General features: G+C 37.7%; 2 protein-coding genes across 2 annotated transcripts in view; both read right to left on the minus strand.

The window, feature by feature from the left end:
- Positions 1–11,257, minus strand: part of wdr18 (WD repeat domain 18) — a 49,365-nt gene extending 38,108 nt beyond the window's left edge. The window contains exons 1-4 of the mRNA XM_079482737.1: positions 11,021–11,257; positions 9,873–9,983; positions 9,614–9,747; positions 1,560–1,701 (exon numbers count right to left, since the gene is read on the minus strand). Of these exons, the coding sequence (XP_079338863.1) occupies positions 1,560–1,701; positions 9,614–9,747; positions 9,873–9,983; positions 11,021–11,230 (597 nt within the window). The 5' untranslated portion in view covers positions 11,231–11,257. The remainder of the gene's footprint in view (positions 1–1,559; positions 1,702–9,613; positions 9,748–9,872; positions 9,984–11,020) is intronic.
- A 211-nt stretch (positions 11,258–11,468) lies between these two features.
- On the minus strand, positions 11,469–18,300 carry LOC306909431 (uncharacterized protein). Its single transcript, XM_079483123.1, has 5 exons — positions 17,623–18,300; positions 16,918–17,014; positions 12,909–13,062; positions 12,547–12,692; positions 11,469–12,451 (listed from the first exon to the last, which is right to left on the minus strand). Coding segments are annotated over exons 1-5 (723 nt in total). The 5' UTR covers positions 17,947–18,300; the 3' UTR covers positions 11,469–12,449.
- Between the last annotated feature and the right edge of the window lie 4,470 nt (positions 18,301–22,770).

A 22,770-nucleotide genomic window follows, 5' to 3' on the forward strand; every position in this document is an offset into this window, starting at 1 on the left:
ATACTGTATACAGAGAGAAAATGTAAACCTTGCTTAGCACTTCATGGATGTAAACCATTAGATTACTAGTATTGATAATGTATGGATTTGTTTAATCTGTTGGAAGAGTGTGTTCTTATGCACACTGTCCATCCATCCCTCAGGGACATCAGTCTCTCCAGCACCTATCTTCAAACAGTCTCCTCAATCGAATCAAGCACATCGCCCGGAGGCGTCCAGGAGAAACAGCCCCGAGTGCCAAACATCAGCACTCAGACCGCTGTCTGTTGGCTATCCGGTTTAGACCAGCACGACACGTACTGACCTAGTGTCATAGAGAAAATCGAATTCCACCCAAGTTCACAACTCGAGAAAGGGGAAGCGTGCATTATTATGCATTTAAAACAAAATTATCCTGTTTAAGTGTTTCCGCTGGAAGACAAGAGGCTTGGCTAACAAGGTCCATCAAAAGTGCCAGTCGACAAAGTACGGCCGCAAATGGAATGAAAACTTTCTTTGAATGACAATTCAAGGTCTCATCAGTGCAAACAATAATTTAAGAGCATCTTCCCCACACTAAACATGGAAGATAAATTATCTGAAGCAAAGGACCCCTCATGACCGGATTTCTTCATGCCATTATCAGACTTGAATAAGCAACAAACTGGATTACAAGTGAGGCAGCTTTAGGACCGTACAATATGACTTCATAAATATTTATGCTTTTCAAAAGATTTCTCCGACACTGAAGAGAACAGATGAAGACATCAGCATATTAAATAAGTTATCCAGAAGATAAACAACCGTAAGAATCATTTGTGTTTACAATTTAATAAAAATAGATAACGTCAGGAAGCATTAGAAAGGTGTGAGGCTGTGTGTAGATGTACCTGCAGATTATAAACATATGATGAAACGTTTTCTGACATTTCAGAAATTATATGTGGAACACCAAAAAAATACAAATGATGAATCAAATATGTAAACCAATAAAAACATGTATACCTACAGTATATTGATCTCAATAATACAATGATCTATTATTTAAAAATAAAAATTCTGTCATCATTTTATCACCTTCTTGTCATTTCAAACCTGTATGATTTTCTTCCGAACAACGCAAAACAAGATATTTTGAAGAATGTTGTTAACTGGCACCCATTGAGAGGCTTTGTGTCCATATAATAGAAGTGAATGGGGGTCAGTGCTGTTCGGTTACCACATTCTACAAAATATCTTCTTTTGTGTTTTTACTTCCTTTCTTCGACTGAACACAAAAGAAGATATTTCGAAAAATGTTGGTCACCAAGCAACACTGGACCCCATTGACTTCCATTATATGAACACACAACCACTGATACATTTCGTGTTCCACAGAAGAAAGTGTCATATACAGCTTTTGAACCACATGAGGGTAAATAAATAATGACAGATGTTTTTTTTTAACTGAAGAGCAAATATTTATGATCACTTATGACATATCGCTTATTGCTCCCCGAACTCTTTGTAAGTCGCTTTGGATAAAAGCGTCTGCAAAAAGACTAAATGTAAATCAGAAAAGGCCAGATACAATAACTCACCTTAACAGTTTGATCTAGTGATGCTGTGGCAACACGGGCTTGTGGTCCCATCAGGCCACAGTGGATGTCTGTGATGGGGAGGGAGTGGAGTGACAGGATGTGACGTGGTTCCGGCGTGTTTGGCGAATCCAACTGAACAACGCTGAAACACAATAGGAGGTCCAACGGGTCACAATAAAAAAATCTCTCATTAACGTCCCATTATAAAGTCATTATTTTAAATAAGAGGCTTTGGACAACAATCGTTTATTGTGCGTGCCATCAATCTCATCGCATAATCTTTTGTCTGATGAGTTGATTAAAGATTCTATCGCAAATCAATCTTAATATTACACCACGATGTCTGAGTGGACAAAGGATCAGATAAATGAGAGAAATGGAATGAGAGAGATCCAGATGGAAATTCGGGGGCAGATAAAGCGAGATGAGCCAGAACCGAGCGTGATTCTGTCAGGACCGCTGCATGATGCGGCACCTCTGGGTAAGCTCAGGGGCTGACCTGTCTAAAACAACATCTGTGAACACACACACATGCTCGATCTATATCTACAGTTCATAAAGCTGCTGTTTTTGCATTCATGAGTTCTAAGAAACAGAGTGACCTCTAACAAATGAAAGAAATGAAAGAAGCAATATTCACAGACACATTGTGTAATATGAGTTAAGTTCTTATAGTTATTCTCATGCGGGTCACATCATCTTGGCTTTATTCTTAAACTGTGCCTTTGGGAAGGATGATAAGGGTCTAAAAGTGCATCTTAAAGTTTTGTCAACATTCATTGGTTGAATTCATGCGGCCAACTGTCCAGTGACATTTTTAATTCACAAATGGATCAAGAAAGCTATTGATTTTTTAAAACAAACAAATTTGACAAAATATAGCTGCAAGCAGCAATTAACCTAACTTTTAACTTTTTACAATAGAGTTCTATTGGCTGCCATAAAAATATATTATTATTCATTTTTTAATTGTTATATTTAGAAAGTGTGTCGTTTCTACACCAGTACCAATGATAAACAGACATTTCTCTAAATACTAACTCTATTCAAAAAAGTTTACAGAACACTCCGCCATCTGCCATTAGTCAGAAGAGACAGTCCCACAGAATACCAATGAACCTGTCTAAAAATACAACTCATTTAGCTGCTTTACAAGACGGCAGGCCCGTGTGACATTGCAAGGTCACATGGGAACTTTGGCAGACGCTTTTGTCCAAAGCCACGTACTGTACAATGCATTTAAGGTACACATTTGATCTGTATATGTCTAAAGTCCAAAATCGCTTTAACACCTCACATATATGTAGCTCTTACATTATCTGAGCACATAAGTAGTAACCTTTGAGGACAACTTAAAGGAAGCAAAAAAAGTAATAAGACAGCCTTGTATATGGCCCAGTTTGACAGTCCGAGTAAGCGACTTCATTTGTTCACCCTGACCCGCGACATCTTTAAACTGAACTCTGTTAACGTCTAACTTTGAGGATCTCTTTGGCAGAAGGCGTGGCTACTGCAATCAGTTGAAGCTCTCCTGTGCTTCTCATCTGCCAGCGTGAACATGTCCCTCTCCAATACTTTAGATTCCCCTCGTTCACTGCACGCTTCATTCTTCATGCTGCGCTGCGCTCTGTGCCGTTCACTCAGCGGCAAGGTCACAGCCGGCGATTCTTATAGCACAAACCTGAGAGCAGAACAAGGTTGCGTTTCGAGCCAAACGCGATTAAGCTGGGGCAAACACAGACTCGGGAAATCAATAACAGCCTAGATATGAGCAGCGAAAAATAAATGAACATACTCAACATACAAACCCAAAAGATTATACTAATGAGGATGTCTTGATGGTCGGGGGATATAATGTTGTAATATGATTTTATTTACTTACAAAACTTTCAAAAGTTTAGTTCACCCCAAAATTCTTTAATTGCTTTTTCACTCTCATGTCATTTCAAACCTGTATGACTTTCTGTCTTTTCAAGAGAAGATATATTGAAGAATGTTGGTAACCAAACAACATTTGCCGCCATTGACTTCCATTGTATGGACACAAAACCACTCAAAATATCTTCTTTTGTTTGCAATGTAAATAAATGAAAGATTATAATTTTTTGGGTGAACTATCCCCTTAAAAACTCAAATAATTCTTCAATGGACAAAAAGCCAAAACCTGCAAATAATAGATTAATACACAATCTATGACTGGATTTATTTATGGCATCTAACTATGGCCTCTACCAGGGCTCAAATCTGGTTAAAATGTTTACCCACCGTTAAATAATATCTATTTTATTTTACATTAGTTAATAGTTTACTTAACATCAATAAAAAGCATATTTCATCAGCTGTATACTGTATTACTCACAATGAAACTGTTTTTGACGTCACGGCTCACGCAATGGCGCAGTCTTTAATGAAGGGCCCGGGGCTGTTTATGTTTTCATGGTGCCATTAGCCAATCAGTGCTGTCTGGATGTCATTTTCATTTTGGAGAGTGAACAGTCACATTGCATGTACTGCTCCTGTGATTGGTTAAAAAAACATTTCGGGAACTGAGTGCCTATGAGAGAAGAGACTCGGCCAGCCATGCGACTTCCATTGAGATGAATGGGAAAAATAACAGGCTTTGCACTGTCCAACTGTAATTTACTTATTTTTCTACTCTGACTACATTCTCTCAAGGAAGTGTAACAACGAAATGCAATATTTAAAATCTAGAGCGCTCCCTACCTAGACAGTATATCTGGTCATCGTAGGCCTTATACGCCACTTACTTGATCTCAAAACAGCCATAGGGTGTGGTGAACTCGCATACTGTGATTTCTGACCTCTCGGCTACGTGTGAGGGTCAGGGAATGTCGATTACGGCAGAGGCCGAGAGGTTATTCTGCCGAGCTGTACAGATACAGAATAATAGATACGCATCATCTCCTTTCAAAACTCAGAGACAGATGCTGAATTATTCATAGGGGTTTGATGGCAGTGCGGGGCTCTCCCGCTTCCTTCTTTCATATATTGCAGCCCGTGGGCCTGGTTTACCTTACCTAATGCCATCAAACAAACACACGCAGAACTTACATTTAAAATTCCTGCGAGTCTTTCACCGTCGGTTGTCACTGGTCTTCTCCTTCAAAACCAGCAGACATGTCAGTGTAGCTCGGCAGGAAATCTCAAACCGAGAGTCTGAGACTCTTCAAAAACATAGCGAAGTTTGGGCAGCTGTTATAATTGATAAAGCTCAGAGAACATTGAGGTCAGTGTCTTTCTTCATCAGCCTCAATTCTAGAGCTTCAAAGCGTGTTACTTCAGATCGATAACAATAACAGGGGAGCACAATACAGAGCGAGATAGACAAGCCGACTGAAGGCAGGAGAGGCTCAGATGCTGAATTACTACTACATACATAGAGATGTGAAAATACAACGCCTGAGGGTAGAAAATGAGAGAAACAGTTTTGAAAGTCGTTTTTCACGTGCTTTATATCTTCATTATTTCGGTAGAGATGTTTTCAAAGACATCTTGAAATAAAGTGGAACTGTAAGCTTGTTTGTGTGGATTTATTTGTAAAAAATGTTTTATTAAAACATTATCTGTACCTGTGGGAACGTTGAAAAAGCTCACGGTGCCATCTACTGGCAGCGAAATTAACCTTCTGTTTCTGTATCTAGTTTACACTTCATCTGAAATCAAACAAAATGATATATTGGGAAAGTAACACTTTTCTGTCATTACAATGTTTACATCGTGACATTATTTCCAATGCCCTAAAATTCTCATTATTAATGTGGAAAAGGGTAATAATCAAATTGTAAAGTATTTATACACTAGCAGATGCACTGCCCTTGATTTATGGACATTATGGACATGATTTGCTGTCTTACAGTAATGAGAATCTAATGAGAATCATCACAGAGTAATGAGAATCAGAAACAAACTCAAATATAAAACATTCAGACGTATTACAGTAATTAAAGTAATGTCACAAAGCAATAATGTATAAACTGCATAAAAATAGGCTTCCTTTTCATGCAGCAATATAATATCTGGCTTTTTCGTTCGATTTTATGATGAATGCATATATTTTGGGAAGCTTCAGCCATGGTATGAAGAGTATGTTTATGACACAAAGACTATAATGTGTGCATCAACATTAAACAGCGTACATACCGAAAATAATAATACAAATGTGTCATCTACACTGAAGTCACTACAGTTTAATACTATGAACTTTTGATTGATCGACTGTTGGATGCTGACACTAAATAAACTTGGTTTAGTAACTCACTTACTTTCTCTCTGTCCCACTTGCAAAACTGATGTACAAATAAATCAACAACAAAAAAAACCTTATCCAATTATATGGGTCAGTGATGTCTAACCACATCATGTGATGTGACCAATAATCGCATTAAATAAACAATGTAATATCATTTTTTGTGGAATTGTTTGTGAAATATGAATCTCAGATACAGTATGCTTAAGTGAATGTTTGTTAATTTTGTTCATTTAAGAAGACAAAATAAATACTTTTTTCTAAACACTGTAAATACTAAAGATGTGTATAGAATGTTAAGCATGTCAAGGAAATGAATACATTTAACATTAAAAGATGAATCACGGTAGAACCACATTAAATTGTTGGCTATGGCAAATTCACAGATAAAAAACAATACGATTTTTATTTTAATCTGCATTTATGTGTACACCACATTCCTAATGTTTGAATAACTGCAATATATATTTTATACGTCATTGACCCATATAAGAATATTTGATCTGCACTTGCAAATGTTGAATTCAACACAAAATATCAAATGGCATTTATTTGAAAGATACAGTGTTTAATTCCAATGCCAGGATGATTACATTTATTTGAATAAAAAAAACAAAATGTACACACCAGTGCTTGAGGCAATATCGCTGTGTCAAGCTAGTTGAGATGCTAAACAAACAGAGCAATGTTTTGATAGGACCACAAAACCCCACTGTTTACACTTTTTGGGAAAGTCAAAGTACAAATGGCTTATGGTTGTTAAGCCTTATAACCTGTAATAGATGAAGTGAACATGAAAGGACTAAATTAATTTCGACGTTTTTGTTTGGAAGTGAAATGTTAGTAGAAAATGTCGACATTAAGTGTGATAAACTACAGCAGTAGTTACGTTGGACATCTGAGGTTGATATTTAACAATTATGAATATCCTGCACTTACTAAACAATGTCGGTTCTGATAATTATGAGTAAATGTTTACGTATCATAAAATCGTACATTTCATAGTAAACATATGCAAAAGGTTCTGATATCAGAGGCTGTATTATGTCACAGTGTCATTTTGTGCTTGTTTTAAGTGGTCATATCCTCTAAGATAGGAGAGAATGTGATGGAAAAGAAATGCAAATCTTCTAGCAGACAGACATCACATTACAAAGACACGAAATCATTCATCTGCTCTCATCTCACAATTACTGAACTGAAATCAGCCTTGTGTTACATTTAATCTGTTTTAATATTCAAGTCTCATCTCTCAACATGCCAGAGATCCAGATTGAGCTCCACTATGCACTTCTGGCAAGCACAGACTATGATCAGAGGAGCAGTAATTTAACAATGTCACCTTTAAAACTTGAGTTTTCAGCAACATTTTTGACGTCGCCTAAAAGGGATAGTTCACCCAAGAATTCTGTCATCATTTACTCAGACTGTCCCAAACCTGCATACATTTATTTGTCCTGATGAACACAGAGAAAGATATTTGGTAGAATGTCATAAAAAGATCTCATCCCCCATTTACTGCCATAAAATAATAAATACTATGGGAGTCAAGGGGAACTGTCCTTCACTGAGTAGTGAGGAGCTGAGGTGTAAATTGTATCTATTTTTAAATACTTGGGGGTAGATGTTAACGACAACCTCACTTGGTAAAACTAACAGTAGTAGCCTTGTATAAAGGACCATCAACGGCTATATTTTCTGAGGATTATACAAGATGGACTAAGAACTACAGCTTTAACGGAGAGCATTCTCACTTTGTGTGTAACAGTGTGGTAAGGAAACGGTTCTGCTACAGAGAGGAAGGCACTGCAGCGTGTGGTTAAGCTTTCTCAGAAAATCAAAGGATGCAGCCTTTTCGGTGATCACTGACATACAGTGGGTACAGAAAGTATTCAGACCCCCTTCAATTTTTCACTCTGTTATATTGCAGCCATTTGCTAAAATCACTTATGTTCCTTTTTTCTCATTAATGTACACAAAGCACCCCATATTGACAGAAAAACACAGAATTGTTGCAGATTTATTAAAAAAAGCTTAAATATCACATGGTCCCAAGTATTCAGACCCTTTGCTCAGTATTTAGTAGAAGCACCCGTTTGATCTAATACAGCCTTGAGTCTTTTTGGGATAGATGCAACAAGTTTTTCACACCTGGATTTGGGGATCCTCTGCCATTCCTCCTTGCAGATCCTCTCCAGTTCTGTCAGGTTGGATGGTAAACGTTGGTGGACAGCCATTTTCAGGTCTCTCCAGAGATGCTCAATTGAGATTAAGTCAGGGCCATTCAAGAATAGTCACAGAATTGTTGTGAAGTCACTCCTTCATTATTTTAGCTGTGTGCTTAGGGTCATTGTCTTGTTGGAAGGTGAACCTTCGGCCCAGTCTGAGGTCTTGAGCACTCTGGAGAAGGTTTTCGTCCAGGATATCCCTGTACTTGGCCGCATTCATCTTTCCTCGATTGCAACCAGTCGCCCTGTCCCTGCGGCTGAAAAACACCACCACCATGCTTCACTGTTGGGACTGTATTGGACAGGTGATGAGCAGTGCCTGGTGTCTTTCATGTGTCTTGCACTTAGGAGAGGCTTCCGTCGGGCCACTCTGCCATAAAGCCCCGACTGGTGAAGGGCTGCAGTGATGGTTGACTTATGTCTACAACTTTCTCCCATTTCCCGACTGCATCTCTGGAGCTCAGCCAGAGTGATCTTTGGGTTCTTCATTACCTCTCTCACCAATGCTCTTCTCCCCCGATAGCTCAGTTTGGCCGGACGGCCAGCTCTAGGAAGGGTTTTGGTCGTCCCAAACGTCTTCCATTTAAGGATTATGGAGGCCACTGTGCTCTTAGAAACCTTAAGTGCAGCAGAAATGTTTTTGTAACCTTGCCAGATCTTTGCCTTGCCACAATTCTGTCTCTGAGCTCTTCAGGCAGTTCCTCCGACCTCATGATTCTCATTTGCTCTGACATGCACTGTGAGCTGTAAGGTCTTATATAGACAGGTAGGTGTGTGGCTTTCCTAATCAACTGGACTCAAATGAAGGTGTAGAACCATCTCAAGGATGATCAGAAGAAATGGACAGCACCTGAGTTAAATATATGAGTGTCACAGCACCATGTGATATTTTAGTTTTTCTTTTTTAATAAATCTGCAAAATTTCTACAATTCTCTGTTTTTCTATCAATATGGGGTGCTGTGTGTAGATTCATGAGGAAAAAAAGGAATATAAATTATTTTAGCAAACGGCTGCAATATAACAAAGAGTGAAACATTTAAGGGGGTCTGAATACTTTCCGTACCCACTGTATATTCCAGTAGATGCAGGAGCAGGGCAGCCAGCATCATGAAGGACTCTTCCCATCCTGCTAATAGACTATTTGTTTTGCTTCCCTCAGGCAGGAGCTTGGGCAGCATCAGAGCTAGAACAACCAGGTTGAAAAACTGTTTTTTTTCAGCAGCTGTTAGAATTGTGAAGTCTGCCACAATTTCATTGAACTGCTGCTTTTGTTTAACTGCTGCTCTTATTGAGCTGCTACTTTTACTTAACTGCTGCCTTCATTTTATGATTATGTTAATTGATTTATTCATATATTTCTTTTAAGTGCATTTATATATATATGTGTGTGTGTGATCAAAAATTGTTTTATATTTTTAATGAATGTTCTTTACATTGTTTTTAGGGGGGTTATCTATTTTTTAATGAGTGGCCTTTGCCGGACCTCAGTACAAATTTTGTTCCATTGGAATGTCAATAAAAATCCTTGAATCCTTGAATAATGAAAACTTGAGCTCACCTGGAGAGATTCCATACGAGAGCCAGATTGTCTTTCCCTCCCGACACGAAATGGCTGCTGTCGTCTGTGAAACACATGCAGCTCAGATCCTGATAGTGACGACTTAAAATGGCCAACAAATTTCCTGTCGACACCTGTCGAAAATACACAAGCATGATTGATTGTAATGTTTGATGAGATATATTACAAAAGGAATACTTTTCTTAGGCATTAGACAAGAAGTGCAATGTTATTTGGTGACCAATGCACATCTCCTCACCTCCCACAGATATATGGCTTCAGCAATGCCTGCTAGTACATAGAGACCATTAGGAGATGCACACAGACAGGTAACTACCCCAGGACATACGATCTTCTGCTGTAACTGGTCCTGAAAGATAAACACGGTGCATTAACTCAGCGAAGAAAAAACTGAGGAACAGACTCAGCACTTTGGTATGTTACCCGCAGCTGTCGGAAGTTTTACTTTTTAATGATGTGCACACATATATCTAATTCTAATGGCAGAATTGCTCTGTCATTGTTTTGGGCATTTTGAACTGTTATTCTGGTTTATTTATTTATTTGATAAGCAAAGGTCATCACAACTAACTGTAAAGATATATGGACTTTTGAATACATAAACTGCTTAACAAAGCGCTAATGACTAATTGTAAATGCAAACACTAAGGTAGTACAACAAAGTTTGTGTTGTGGCAAGTATACTGTTGTTATTTTTGACAGGTTAGATGGTTTTAACCAGAGAAGAGATAGCTCAAGTTCATATGCAGCTCAATTGCTCGTCCTTAAAATATTGAACAAATACCTAAAATAAAACAAATTCGGGGATGTCAAACAACATTTAACCCAATCACACTTATGTCTCTTCAATTAATCTTTGATGTTAATGGTAAACACAAAAATGTCAATACAAACAAATGAAGCCTCTTTATGATATATAGGCTTACATTAATAGGTTAGATTAACATAAACTACACAATATTGATGACAGTGGTATGTGCAATTGTGAAGATAAAAACGACTCAAAATATGTGTATGACTTTAAATGTATATTTAAAGAGAAATAGTACATTTTACACAACACAATTGGTCTCTTATGTTATTTGTTTTATGAAGCTGCGGTGTAACAAATTAACAAAATAATTAAATAAAAAAATAAGATTCGACAAAATATAATGTTGGAAACATTGTTTCAGAATTGTATTCATTTGGTTATTACACACTGACTGACATGTTAACCCTTTCAATGCTGTCAAAACTGACTGACATGTTAACCCTTTAAAACCTCTTTCAAAACAAACCTAGCGAGCTCAATGCAGAATATAGTTTATTCATTTATAATCCTGTCCTTGTGCGCATGATCAATCTTGTTCAGTGAATAAGTTAGATGCAGCAGGCTCTGCTCACCTTTCTCTGGATCTCCCACACGTTTATGAAGTTCTTGCCGAGTTGAGCCCCTAATATGTATTCCCCATTCAGGACAGTTAAAGACCTCGCGGACGTGTTACCGCCTCTATAGGACAAGAGATTTGTCCCGGAATGAGGGTCAAAAACTGCGCAGTTCCACAGCTGTCCCGCAGAATCTGCGGACACGACCACTTCCATGGGCGCCGACATGTTGGACACACGAGCGCGATTATTTTGGAAGGCGAGATGGGCGGATGAGTCGGTGAGGCGTCATTTCCGGTACAGAGATGAATTCTGGGTACTGTTGTTCGTAGTACGTAGCAAAGACTTTTGTATGTACGCCACTCAATCGTGCCCTTAAAATGTCGCTTTAAAACTATTTTACTTTCACGTTAAAGCAACTTATAAAGCGCTTTTAAGCTTTAAAATAATTTATAGCCACAGAAATAAGCGTTCTCAGTCGTTTTTATTTTTTTAAAACATGCACACTCACAAAGATGAAGACTTCATTTCAGTAGACTGAGAAAGCTGTTTTGTTTGACACTGCATAGAGTCAGCTGGATCATTTGACCAGACAAATCCAGTTCACTTTTACTTGCATAAAAGGAGCATACACTTAGGCAGTGTTTTAATGTAATAACAAAACACACAATAAACAATTTATTCCGTCTCGGTGTACCCCATGCTGGTTTTGTCTTTGACACACCTACTTCAGGTGACAGTCTCTACTAAGTGATGAATTGATTTGGAAACAATGAGATCAGTTGTGGCAAACATGCCCCTTTTCTACGTCTGCTTAAAAGCCTAAAGCTTTGGTGAATATCGAATGTCTTTCCTCAAAATGACCACAGTGAGAAATACTACAGTTTTTATCAAATAAATCTGTTATTGTTACTAGTGTAAACTTGAGAAGATGGAACAGTAAATAGTTGTTGTGACTTTATTTAAAAATAGCTTTTACGATTTCTTTTAACACAGTGGTAAAACAAATTAATTAACATTAATATATCTGCTATTTTATCCTGGTTATTCCAAACAAAAATAAATAGGTTTGTCAATTCTCAAACATCTAGAAGTGAAACATCCGAATATATTTGGCGCTTGTATACAAATATATTTTCCCAAAATAACACATAAAGATTTAAAAAAGTTAACACCAATGAATTACAGCATACATTTGTTGAACAGAATCTAGCTTTCCGATCTCACCCAGCTTACATTTTTTGAATGTCAGCATAAACCCTTTGCAATGAAACTAACTTGACTAACACTGAATATACTTATAGAATTGACTTCAGTGCTCTTGGTTTCAAATGTAAATAAAATGTGCTTCAAGTCCAGGGTTACAAGTGCACCTTGGCGGCATCCTCAGAACAGTGTTGCGCTGAAGCGTGTACCTGGATACTCTATCATCCAGTCTTCCTTTCATCTCTGAGAACAAAATAGAGTTTTATTAACACATCAAACTTTTATTATCAATGCTTTGTACTTGAAGTAAACTAGAATGAAACTTAAAGAACACTTACATGGTACCAGAAGCAGACTTAAGCAAAGGATCATGGCCAATGTAACGCTACTTGTAGTGATACTTTGGGCTCCACTGTTGTCATCGAGTGCAAAATGATATGGAGCTGTATCCTCCTCATGGATATCTGTGTTTTTACACTTTGCCCTATCAAGAAACGAATAAGTCAAAACTTTCAAAACACTGCAGCAATAAAATGCCAAAACATGGTTCTTTAATCTCATCTGCAAGAATAAATGTAGCGTATTTTCATATAACATTAGCCTGTGTGTTTTTTATTAAATCTGCCGTTTGACGAATGTTTTAATATAAAGAGATTAGATGGAATTGAATTATGCAGAGGATGGATGAGCTATGACTTACAGTTGCTTCTGTAAAAACTGCTTGGACGTCTCGCAGGCCTTGTGCTGTTTCTCCGCAGCGTTTTGGAGCTGTACGGCAGCGATGTGTAAAGCCCCGCACGAGTCCAATTCTTGGACCTTCAGGGTCAGGTTGTGCTCAAAGCCTTCAATCTGGTCTGAAATGATTATGAAAACTCTGCTCAGTCATAACATCTCACAGTATCTCATATTTATTTCACTTTCATTTCACTACATTCAAATTCACTCTCCAACTCACAATGTTTAAACACTCTTAACAACATGCCAAACATTCTTTGGAGGAAAAAACATCCATAATTCCACTGGCTTATAAGGTAATGTCTAGGCCGGGAAATTTATCAGTTTGTTTCTTGAAGGGGCCTGGGTGATGTAAGAACACTATTTCGGGTGGTAGCTTATAACCGCGGCTGCAACGTGTTATTCGCTTGCTCCTTTGTCACGAATTCGACACTGGTGTTAAATTATGGTCTTGGTGTGAAATGTTTTTCTGGACATCACACCTTTCCTGTTTTTTGAAGGCCCACTAACTTTTTCCAGACAGCCGATTTACTGAGCGGTCCAATGGAGGGATTTAAATCAGTGCTTACAGTATAACAATCTTTTTAATGCCCCCTTTATGTTTTCATGTAATCAGGAGCTATTTCCGGCTGTTAGTGAGGCAGGAAATCCCGTCTGAATCACACTATTCGGGCTTGATATGGTGAACAAAATTTTGGCCAAACAGGATAGCAGGATGGTTGTATTTGGGGAGCAGCATAATCCTGTTCTTCTGTCAGGATTATGGAGAATGTGAAGCTGACGTCACGCCCTATGTTGCATGTTGCAGTGGCGCCGCCATCTTGGAAGTATTATACTTCACTGCTATTATTGTTTTGATATGTACCCATAGCCACAGGAACGTATTATGAGCAAGGGTGCTGTGCCATGTGAGAAGTTATGACTGTGCTATGGGCGAGCCGCTTAAATTAATATTAATAAATTATGGAGGCAAAAATCTGTTCCTGCCGAGAATAAAGAAGAATGCCAGTGTGATTATAGGATACAGCATAAAACAAACACATGTTATACGGAATGTATGCCTATAGCCAATGTACAATCTGTGGCATGAAACTAGCTTAACCAAACATCAACCTTTAGTAAACCATGGGCAAACCAGTCAGGCGATTAAACACAACTGCATGCTGCACGGCGACCTCACATAGAAATCAACCTGTAACGTTACACATGCTGCCTGTGGACCTATTAGCCACAATCTCAAATAAAGAAATTCATGACTGCTGGCTTGCTAACGCCGTGACGTCATGAGACACTTGTGTTGTCATTGTAACAGTAACTTTCTTAAAACGTTATTGACATTTTCACTAAAGCCATAAGCCCCAAGAAGCAGTGGGTTACAGTGGAGTGCCTAAAGCCCCCTGTTATAAAATGCACTGTTGCCCACTGCTTCGCGGAGCTTATTGCTTTAATAAAACGGTTATTCCATATGCGTAGCAAGGTTTCATAAAATAGAGTAAATAAAGTTACATTTAGGCTATGTAATGCGGTCAGCCGCTATAAATCGGGGTATTTTATAACAGCTTAGAACTCAGCTCAGCCGATTAGAATTTAGGACCAGAACTGACAATTTTATAATGGCTATTAGCGAATGGACAAGGCAAGGTAAGGCAAGGCAAGTTTATTTGTATAGCACATTTCATACACAATGGCAATTCAAAGTGCTTTACATGGAAGAAATTAAAAATATCCATTTGATTAAACAGTTAAGAAAAAAGAAAAAGAAAATTAACCAGTTAAGAATAAAAATAAAATAAAATATAGTTTAGAATAGATAATAAATAAAATAAAGTACAGCACAAACAGTCGGATGGTCAGACACATTAATAAAATGTATTCTCTTTATTTTTGATATAACATTTTCATTTACGGAGTGTCTATTTATTAACACCGAGTACAAATAGCTTGCTCAAGGCAGCAATGCTTTTACACTAACCAAAAATAGAAGTAGAAATAGTAGTTAGATGCTATTGATATTTATAAATAGTGGCACATAACGTTGCTATTTGCACCTCACTATTGTTGTGCATTAAACATTATCCAATAATATCAGAGTGTGAATCTTTAATTATATTTATAGAAATTATTCAAATGATGGCAATTTATTGAGATAATTATTAAAGCCCTAAACCTAAACTTTTTGAATAAAAATGAATTTTAAGTGTTAAATACATTTTATTGAAAACAAATGCCTTTAAGGGTACGTAATGTGATGGAGAAGGGTAAAAGAGTGTTCTCAAGCGAGACATGGATTAGAATCCCGATCTTTCAAAAAGTCTGCAAGTGTATGATGTCTAGTTTAAAAAAATCTGTTCGTTTTTAAAAGTCTTGTAGTGCCACTGGGGTCACTGTTGGCGTTGTTTCTACCGTGGCCGAGAAGTGCAAAACAAAACAACAAGTTGCAAAAATCAATCAGCAGTAGCTATCCCATTCCAACAAAGTACCTACCTTTTCCGGTATGACTGATTTGTCGTTGTGTTTTCTAAATTGTCATTGTGTTTTCTGACTTGTCGATGTGGTTTTTGACTTGTTATTTTATTTCCCGAATTGTTGGTGTGTTTAATGATTTTCTATTTTGTTTTTAGATTTGATCTAATGTTTTCAGAATATAATTTAGATTTTGTGGTTTTTATTTTGCTTTTAGATTAGATTTTTTAGTTTTGCGATTTGCTGTTTTGTTTTGCACTTTCCGGCCACCGTACGTTTCTCTATTTCAATCACATATTGGTGGGCGGACTTAGTGCAAATAGTTTTTGCCTTTATTTAAAGAGTCTCCGTTTTTTTATTTATTTCAAAAATCATTATTTTTAACATGTTTTTGTTGTGTTTATTGTGTTAGTTAGCTGTATTCTTTTAGTTATTATGGCTCAAATCAAACCAAACCAACTGCAGTTTGATTGAAATTAATTCTACTGAACAAAAAAAAACATGATTTTTAGAGTTATATCTCAATTTTGAACCAAACTCCTCATTACATGTTTCAATATTTATTTCGCTCGCCGCCAGGGAATGCTGCAGCACCCTACTTCCCGCGTCTATGCTGTTACTTGTTTTGTTTGATAAATGAAGAAATTGAAAGTGAAAGAATGGGCTTTTCTGCTTAAGGTTATTGCAGTTTTTGGCACAGCAACATCGACCTACCATAGTTATATTTCCTAATCAAACATGATAAACAAAACCTCAACTGCATTGAACGCCCTAGCAGCCATCCTCCCAAGTTTAGCATATATATATATATATATATATAAATGATTAAATAATCGATTTTTTACTTATCAATATTGATGTTTGCTATAGCAGAATAAAATGAATCAAATTAAAGGGACAGTTCACCCAAACATAAAGATTTTGTCATCGTTTACTCACCCTAGAGAAGGATATTTGGAAGAATGCTTGAAACCAAACGGTTCTTGGCCACCATTTACTACCATAGTAGGACAAATGAAAATGTTAGTCAAAAGTGCCCCAGAACTGTTTGCTTTCCTACATTCTTCTAAATATCTTCTTTTGTGTTCAACAGAACAAATAAATATGTAAAGCACATTTTCCTACTATGGAAGTCAATGGGGTCCAAGAACTGTTCGGTTACAAGCATTCTTCCAAATATCTTTCTGTGTTCATCAGAACAAATAAATTTATACAGATGTGGAACAACTCCAGGGCACAATTTTCATTTACACTGTTTCTTTAAAAAAGATAAATGAGTTACGTAGTGATTTTCTGAACGCAGCCAGTTTACGAATGCATATGTTTATAAAAGCCACAGCAGAGAAATCCATGTTACTAACAAGCAGTGCTTATTTGTTGTTTCCCAAGTTTCTATGGTTACATGGGAAAATGCATCTAAGAATATCTGAGAGAGAGAGAGAGAGAGAGAGAGAGAGATCCTTTCATGGCTGCTCCAAGCAGAGGAAAAACTGTGACGTGAATTTTCCTACCTTTCTGCAGGCTGATTTCAGCGCTTAGGTTTCCCACCATTACTTTGTATTCTTCGATCTTGCCCTCCAAAACCGTGATGTTACCATTCAGAATGATCTGCAAAGAAATGTCAAGTTTGTCATTAAACTGAAGATCTGTAATGGGGTGAGGCATGGCCGTTGAGATTAGCACTGAGATATTAAGGAGTGGCCATCACATCTCACGGGCGTGCGAGACACCACCACCTCCAAAGGTCAAAAAAGGCATTTCACAAACATATCCACAGAATTTGTTCCCACTTAAGTAAAGGCATGTGGATGAAATGTGAAGAACTGAAACAATGTGAGCATTATCAATGCCGTTTTTTCCGGCACTGATAACACTGATTGAGTTCCTGCCTCCTCAATTGGAGTGTGCTGATTTTAATGTTAGGATCAACTGATTTGACAAATATTTGCATAACTGCTCAGGTTTAGCTGACCTGCATGCTCTTTCCTGTTGTTGTTCGTGGTGAAACAAAACCTTGCTGATCTAGATTTCAGGCGTTTTAGGGGAAATGAAACTTAAACGGTTTATTTTCAGGTAAATGAGAGTCAATGTTCTTATAACAGCCGTATTGGTCAATTTATCTATTAATGATCAAAAGAAAATGTAAAAATTAGTTTAATGTGAACATTCAAGTGCTCTTTGACTAATTTAGGTGAACAAGAAGCTCCAAAACTCACATTTTCTTGCTGGCTGTTTTCCAGGGACAGGTTGAGAAATCGCAACTGCTCTTTTTGCTGTTCGTTTTGCCTCTGTAAGACAGTCTGATTTTTCCATCCCTGCCTCACCAGATCTTCAAGAGCCCTTCTGTCTTTGGTCCACACAACTTTCGCCCCTTCGTGCTTCTCTCTGAGTTCCTCCATCTCCGAACGACACTTGCTGGCATTTTTCATGTCAGGCGAGATGGCCCACACCACAATGATGATAAGAGAGATGATGGACCAGATGGCGAGGAAGGCAATCACGATATTGCGGGTAGTCTGAGAGGACTTTGAGGCTGTCATCCTGATCCAGGTACAGTGGCTAAAATAAAACTTGATGCTACGATGCTTACAGGTGATATCCGTGCCTAATGGGCGGGTGTGCCCAGCTGCTGTGCGTCCACTGGTGAGAGACAGGCAAGGTGTTGACTGGAGGTTCTTTGCGAATGAAATGAAACTTTTAAAGCTTGGGCTTCCCCTAAACTTCAGCCCAGTGGAGCCCAGGAAAGGGGAGTGGCCATGCTTCTGTCCTTGTGAACGGCAGGCTCACCGCTATGTGACGCATCAGCTTGAGATTTCACATTTGGGAAAAAAGTATAACCTCCCTCGCTTTTAACTGAAAGTGTGTGTTTCAGTTTCCATTCCTCAGTCTTGGGGTGAGGAGTGTCTTGGCAGGGTTCCTGGCTCATGGGCGAGTTTGTGTGTTTCCTGAACTTTTGCCAGGCACACTGTGCCCATGCTTCTTTCAGTTACACATACATACATTTACATTTAGTCATTTAGCAGACGCTTTTATCCAAAGCGACATGCAAAGAGTTCAAACAGAAGTAAGATAGGATCGACCTTAGAAGTAGGCCCATCTTCAGATAAACCACAAAAAACATAGATATGGAATTCTAATTCTTATATTTTATCTGTCGTTCACTTTCTCTTACAGATAAGTAAATAAACATAGACAACTCCTATGGCAAACGCAGGCTGAAAGCTCAAGCGCCATCTACTGTTAAACAGCAGCACATGTGAGTTTCAGTGAGGGTTAAGTTAGAGCAGACCTTCGAAATTCTGCTGCTCAACGTTTCCTCCACGTGATGAGTCATCGTTTAGGGGGCTATTACATAATGTTGTAGGGTGGTGGCTGTTTCCATGGGCCACAACTTACCCTGTTCTGAATTCCAGTGCTTGAGGGATAGACCTTTACACATTTTGGAGAATTCTGAAATAGGTTTGCCTGATTTTGGAAGAGTAATAGCATTTCTGGTGGATCGCTGTGCTTGTTGTAAAGAAATGTTTCATTAAAGGGTTTTTGTGAAAGTCTTTTTGTTCGTTTTTTTTAATATCTATTTATATACATCACACGAGGGTCTGAGTGGCGCTTGGGAGTGCAAAACGTATCTTGGTTTATCTTATGCGTGTGGCAACCAGGGCAATGCTATGCAGTGGTTATGAATGTGTTTGGACATTATGCACTCTTAGAAGAGAATGAAAAATAACTTTAAAGTTCAAATATGAACTTCTAATAAACAAAAGGTTCAAAGTTAAACTTTTAAGTTCTATAAGTAACCCTTTGTTATTTGGTATACAGTTAGAAGTTCTTTTTAGAACCTCTATTGTGGCAAAGGGCAAAACGCTGTTGTGTTACCAATGTTCCTTTTTTAACCTTTTCTAAGATTGACTAGGACTACTGTATATGTTCTGTTGTTTTGTTGTTGCTGTTATTATAATTCTTATTAATATAATTTTATTATCATAATTTTAGCCTACTTTTGTTAACATTTAAATATACATCTTTCCTGTAGCTCAGTGGTAAGAGCATGGCGTTAACGCCAAGGTTGTGGGTTTGATCCCAGGGGATTTCACATACTTATAAACAAATGTATAGTATAATGCAATGTAAGTCGCTTTGGATGAAAGGATCTGTCAAATGCATAAATGTAAATTTCAATATATAAAGATGAATATATTAAATTCACAAACAATTTGAGAGGAGGACACCACCATCTCAAACAATACACATCATTATTTCCCCATGAAAAACATCTCCAATCTTGTTAACTTATCTCAAACATCTAAAATGACATGGAGCAAGTGCTCGTTCAAGCAAACTCGGAATGCTTCTTCCCATATACTACTTGGAAAGTGCGCTCATAGTCGGACATACGACCCATGAGCTCAGGGCAGATCAATCGGAGCGCATGGAGACGTCACATATCTGAGGTAAGACTTAACAAAACTACTAAGACCTTCATGAAAACATGAAAATAAAACAAATGAAATGTAAGATAAAAATTTAGACGTGGTCACTTTACATTAAAAAACTCGTCAACCGACGTCAGCGTGACCTTTTTTCTATAATGAAATAGATATTAAGAGATATGTATGGGGCTACAAAGGTAACATTTTTGTTCATTATTTCACCCCTCGCTTTCTTTTAAGTAGAGAAAACGATACATCGATGTCTGAAAGATGCTGATCGACAGGTATCAACGCACCTGCTTAATGGATGAACTGCATTTCTAGCAACAGAATATGGACAACAATCACATAGGTAAGTACTGGATGTAAATTAAGATATATGTGTGTAACCTTAAGAGCATTGTACTTTCTTATTGAGCCATATAGTTTTCAAAGGCACAACAAACTGTTCTGGCAGAAATCAACAGTCTGTTTATTTAGGTAAACTATATGCTGATTTAGTGACTATTATAATTTATTCTGTCCAGTTCATGAACTAAACTTCATAACATATTATTATGTTAATAGCGCACATTCTGTGTCTGTCAGCTGCTTTAAGTCGGCAGTCGTCTATTGTCTTAAAGGGGTCATTAAACGCAGCTAAAAGAAATATTATTGTTTGTTTTAGATGTAATACAATGTGTATATACGATTTAAGGTTTAAAACCGCTGTATTTTCCACATAACGTGTATGCTTGTATCTCCTCTTTGCTCCGACTCTCTGAAACACGCTGATATTTTACAAAGCTCATGAAAAAGCCAGGTGTGCCTTGATTGGCCAGTTCACTAGTGCGTAATGATTGGTCGAATACTGCACGGTTGTCATGAAACTGCTCCGAGACTTAGGGTGAGATCCAGATGCAGCTTTATTAGAAGGGTAATCCAAAGGCGTAATCCAGATAACGGGCAAGGGTCATACACAGGTAGGCAGTTTTAACAAACAAAACAGGCAGGGACCAGAGGCAAAAGCGTAAACGGGAAGCAAGGCAAGAAATACAAAAACCAGAAAACCATAAACCAGGAAAACGCTCAGAAATGCAGTATAAAACAAACAAGACTTCGCAGTGAGTGAATAAGTGCACATGGTATATATAGAGTGAATGTGAATGATATGCAGGTGTGTGTGAAATCAGTGCTGATGAGTCCGGGTAGTGAGTTATGGGAAATGTAGTCAGTGAGTGAATGATAAGTTTGATGTGGAGTGCCCTCTGGTGGTTTTCAAGGGCACTCTAGCTGGTGTCCGTTACAACGGTGTAAATGTAACGCCTCTTACCATATTCTTACCATTGGAACATCAGGTTCCAAAACTACTGACAGATGATAAAATGGCATCGCTCCTTCCTTATCAATTCAAGCCCGAATCTGATCGGAAAATGAAGATCAAGCCGATATAACTTTGCCAGCGTGACTCGAGCAGGATGTAAAGGATTGGTTAAGAGTAATTGACCATAAACAAACAACCATATACATCATACAGAGTTTGTGTGAGATAGAAACAGGCTCGAAACCTGAACATTTGAATTGTACTTCTCTGGAGCAGTGTTGAAAATAAAATGTAACTATTTGTTTTTGTTGTATCGTCTTTGGCAGGGCAAACAAAGAGGCTTTCGTTTTGCAATGAAACACACATCGTCTCTGCAACATGGCTGCGCCAGCACAATGAGATTTACAAGACCACCCACCTCACTTGGGTTCAGATTTGGGCGGTCTTAGTCAAATCGTGTTACGAACTGACGTAGATTTGCCGGGGTGTGGTCACACGAGGCGTTTCAGGCAGGTCTGGGTGAGCATTCGCTTCTAGATAAAATACATCTTTTGTTCCGACAATTACATTTTTGCAATTTTACGTGTCTAATACATGCATGGGCAACTTATAACACACATTTCCGGCGAATCGCCCCTTTAAAGGGATACTTAACTGAAAATTCTGTCATCATTTAATCCCCCTTAGATTGTTCCAAATATGTATAAAGTTCTTCATTTTGCTGAACACACAGGAAGATCTTTAAAAAGAAATTGGGGTTGAGTATTGAATCCCTTTAGGTGTGAATTTTTTTTATCTTGATTAAGATTATTACAGTTTTTCTCAATTGTTTACACACATTTTCTGAAAGAATGCCTCATATTCTCAGAACTCTACACACAAATAAAAAAACACAAACACAATGGGCAAAACCCCTCAATTCTCCTCCAAAAGGAAACTTCACATTCAAAACAATGTTCTTTCTTCTCAAAATGGTATTTTGTTTTCAAATGACACACACAAACCATCATATGAATAGACATTTATAAGAACCAGTTGAACACTGATGTGCTCTATATAAAACACTATGATGAATGTAAAACACTTCTCCATTCATCATAATGACTTTGGTCTTTATATGGTTCAGTGTTACACTTACTACAGACAGTACATATATAAGTGTGTAGTAAAATATTTCTCAATTTCAAAATATTGGTCATTGTGTCTCAAGTACCAATATTTGTGTGTAAACAATCGAGAAAAACTGTAATGTGAAAAGACTAAATATTTAACTGAAGCCAATCTATTGATTTCTTGTTCAAATTTACTTATACTGTAGCTATAAAAATACTGTATAGCTTTTAATCATTCCATGTGTTTTCTGTTGAATTTGTTGTATTCCAGATGTGTCTCTCTACTGTCATGTTGCCATTAATGTGGAAACTGCAACCTGTACATAGAGTCTAAAAGCCTACATAATATTAGTGAAAGGATAATCCTTGATCTCCATTAATGCCAGACCACAAGGAAGGAACATGCTACAGGTAATGTTTGATCTAAATTGATAAATGCATAATCTGTGAATTATACATTTAATTGTGACAGTATTGTGGCCTGAAGGAGTACTGCAGAGGACACAACATAACACAAAT

The sequence above is a fragment of the Barbatula barbatula genome (assembly GCF_947034865.1).
Source record: "Barbatula barbatula genome assembly, chromosome: 20".
Classification (NCBI taxonomy): domain Eukaryota; kingdom Metazoa; phylum Chordata; class Actinopteri; order Cypriniformes; family Nemacheilidae; genus Barbatula; species Barbatula barbatula.

Coding starts and splice junctions, on each gene's coding strand:
- LOC306909431 (XM_079483123.1), bottom strand. CDS start 17,946: ATGACAGCCTCAAAGTCCTCTCAGACTACCCGCAATATCGTGATTGCC. Junction 17,015..17,622: donor AAAACAGCCAGCAAGAAAAT/GTGAGTTTTGGA, acceptor ATTTCTTTGCAG/ATCATTCTGAATGGTAACAT. Junction 13,063..16,917: donor TGAAATCAGCCTGCAGAAAG/GTAGGAAAATTC, acceptor TAATCATTTCAG/ACCAGATTGAAGGCTTTGAG.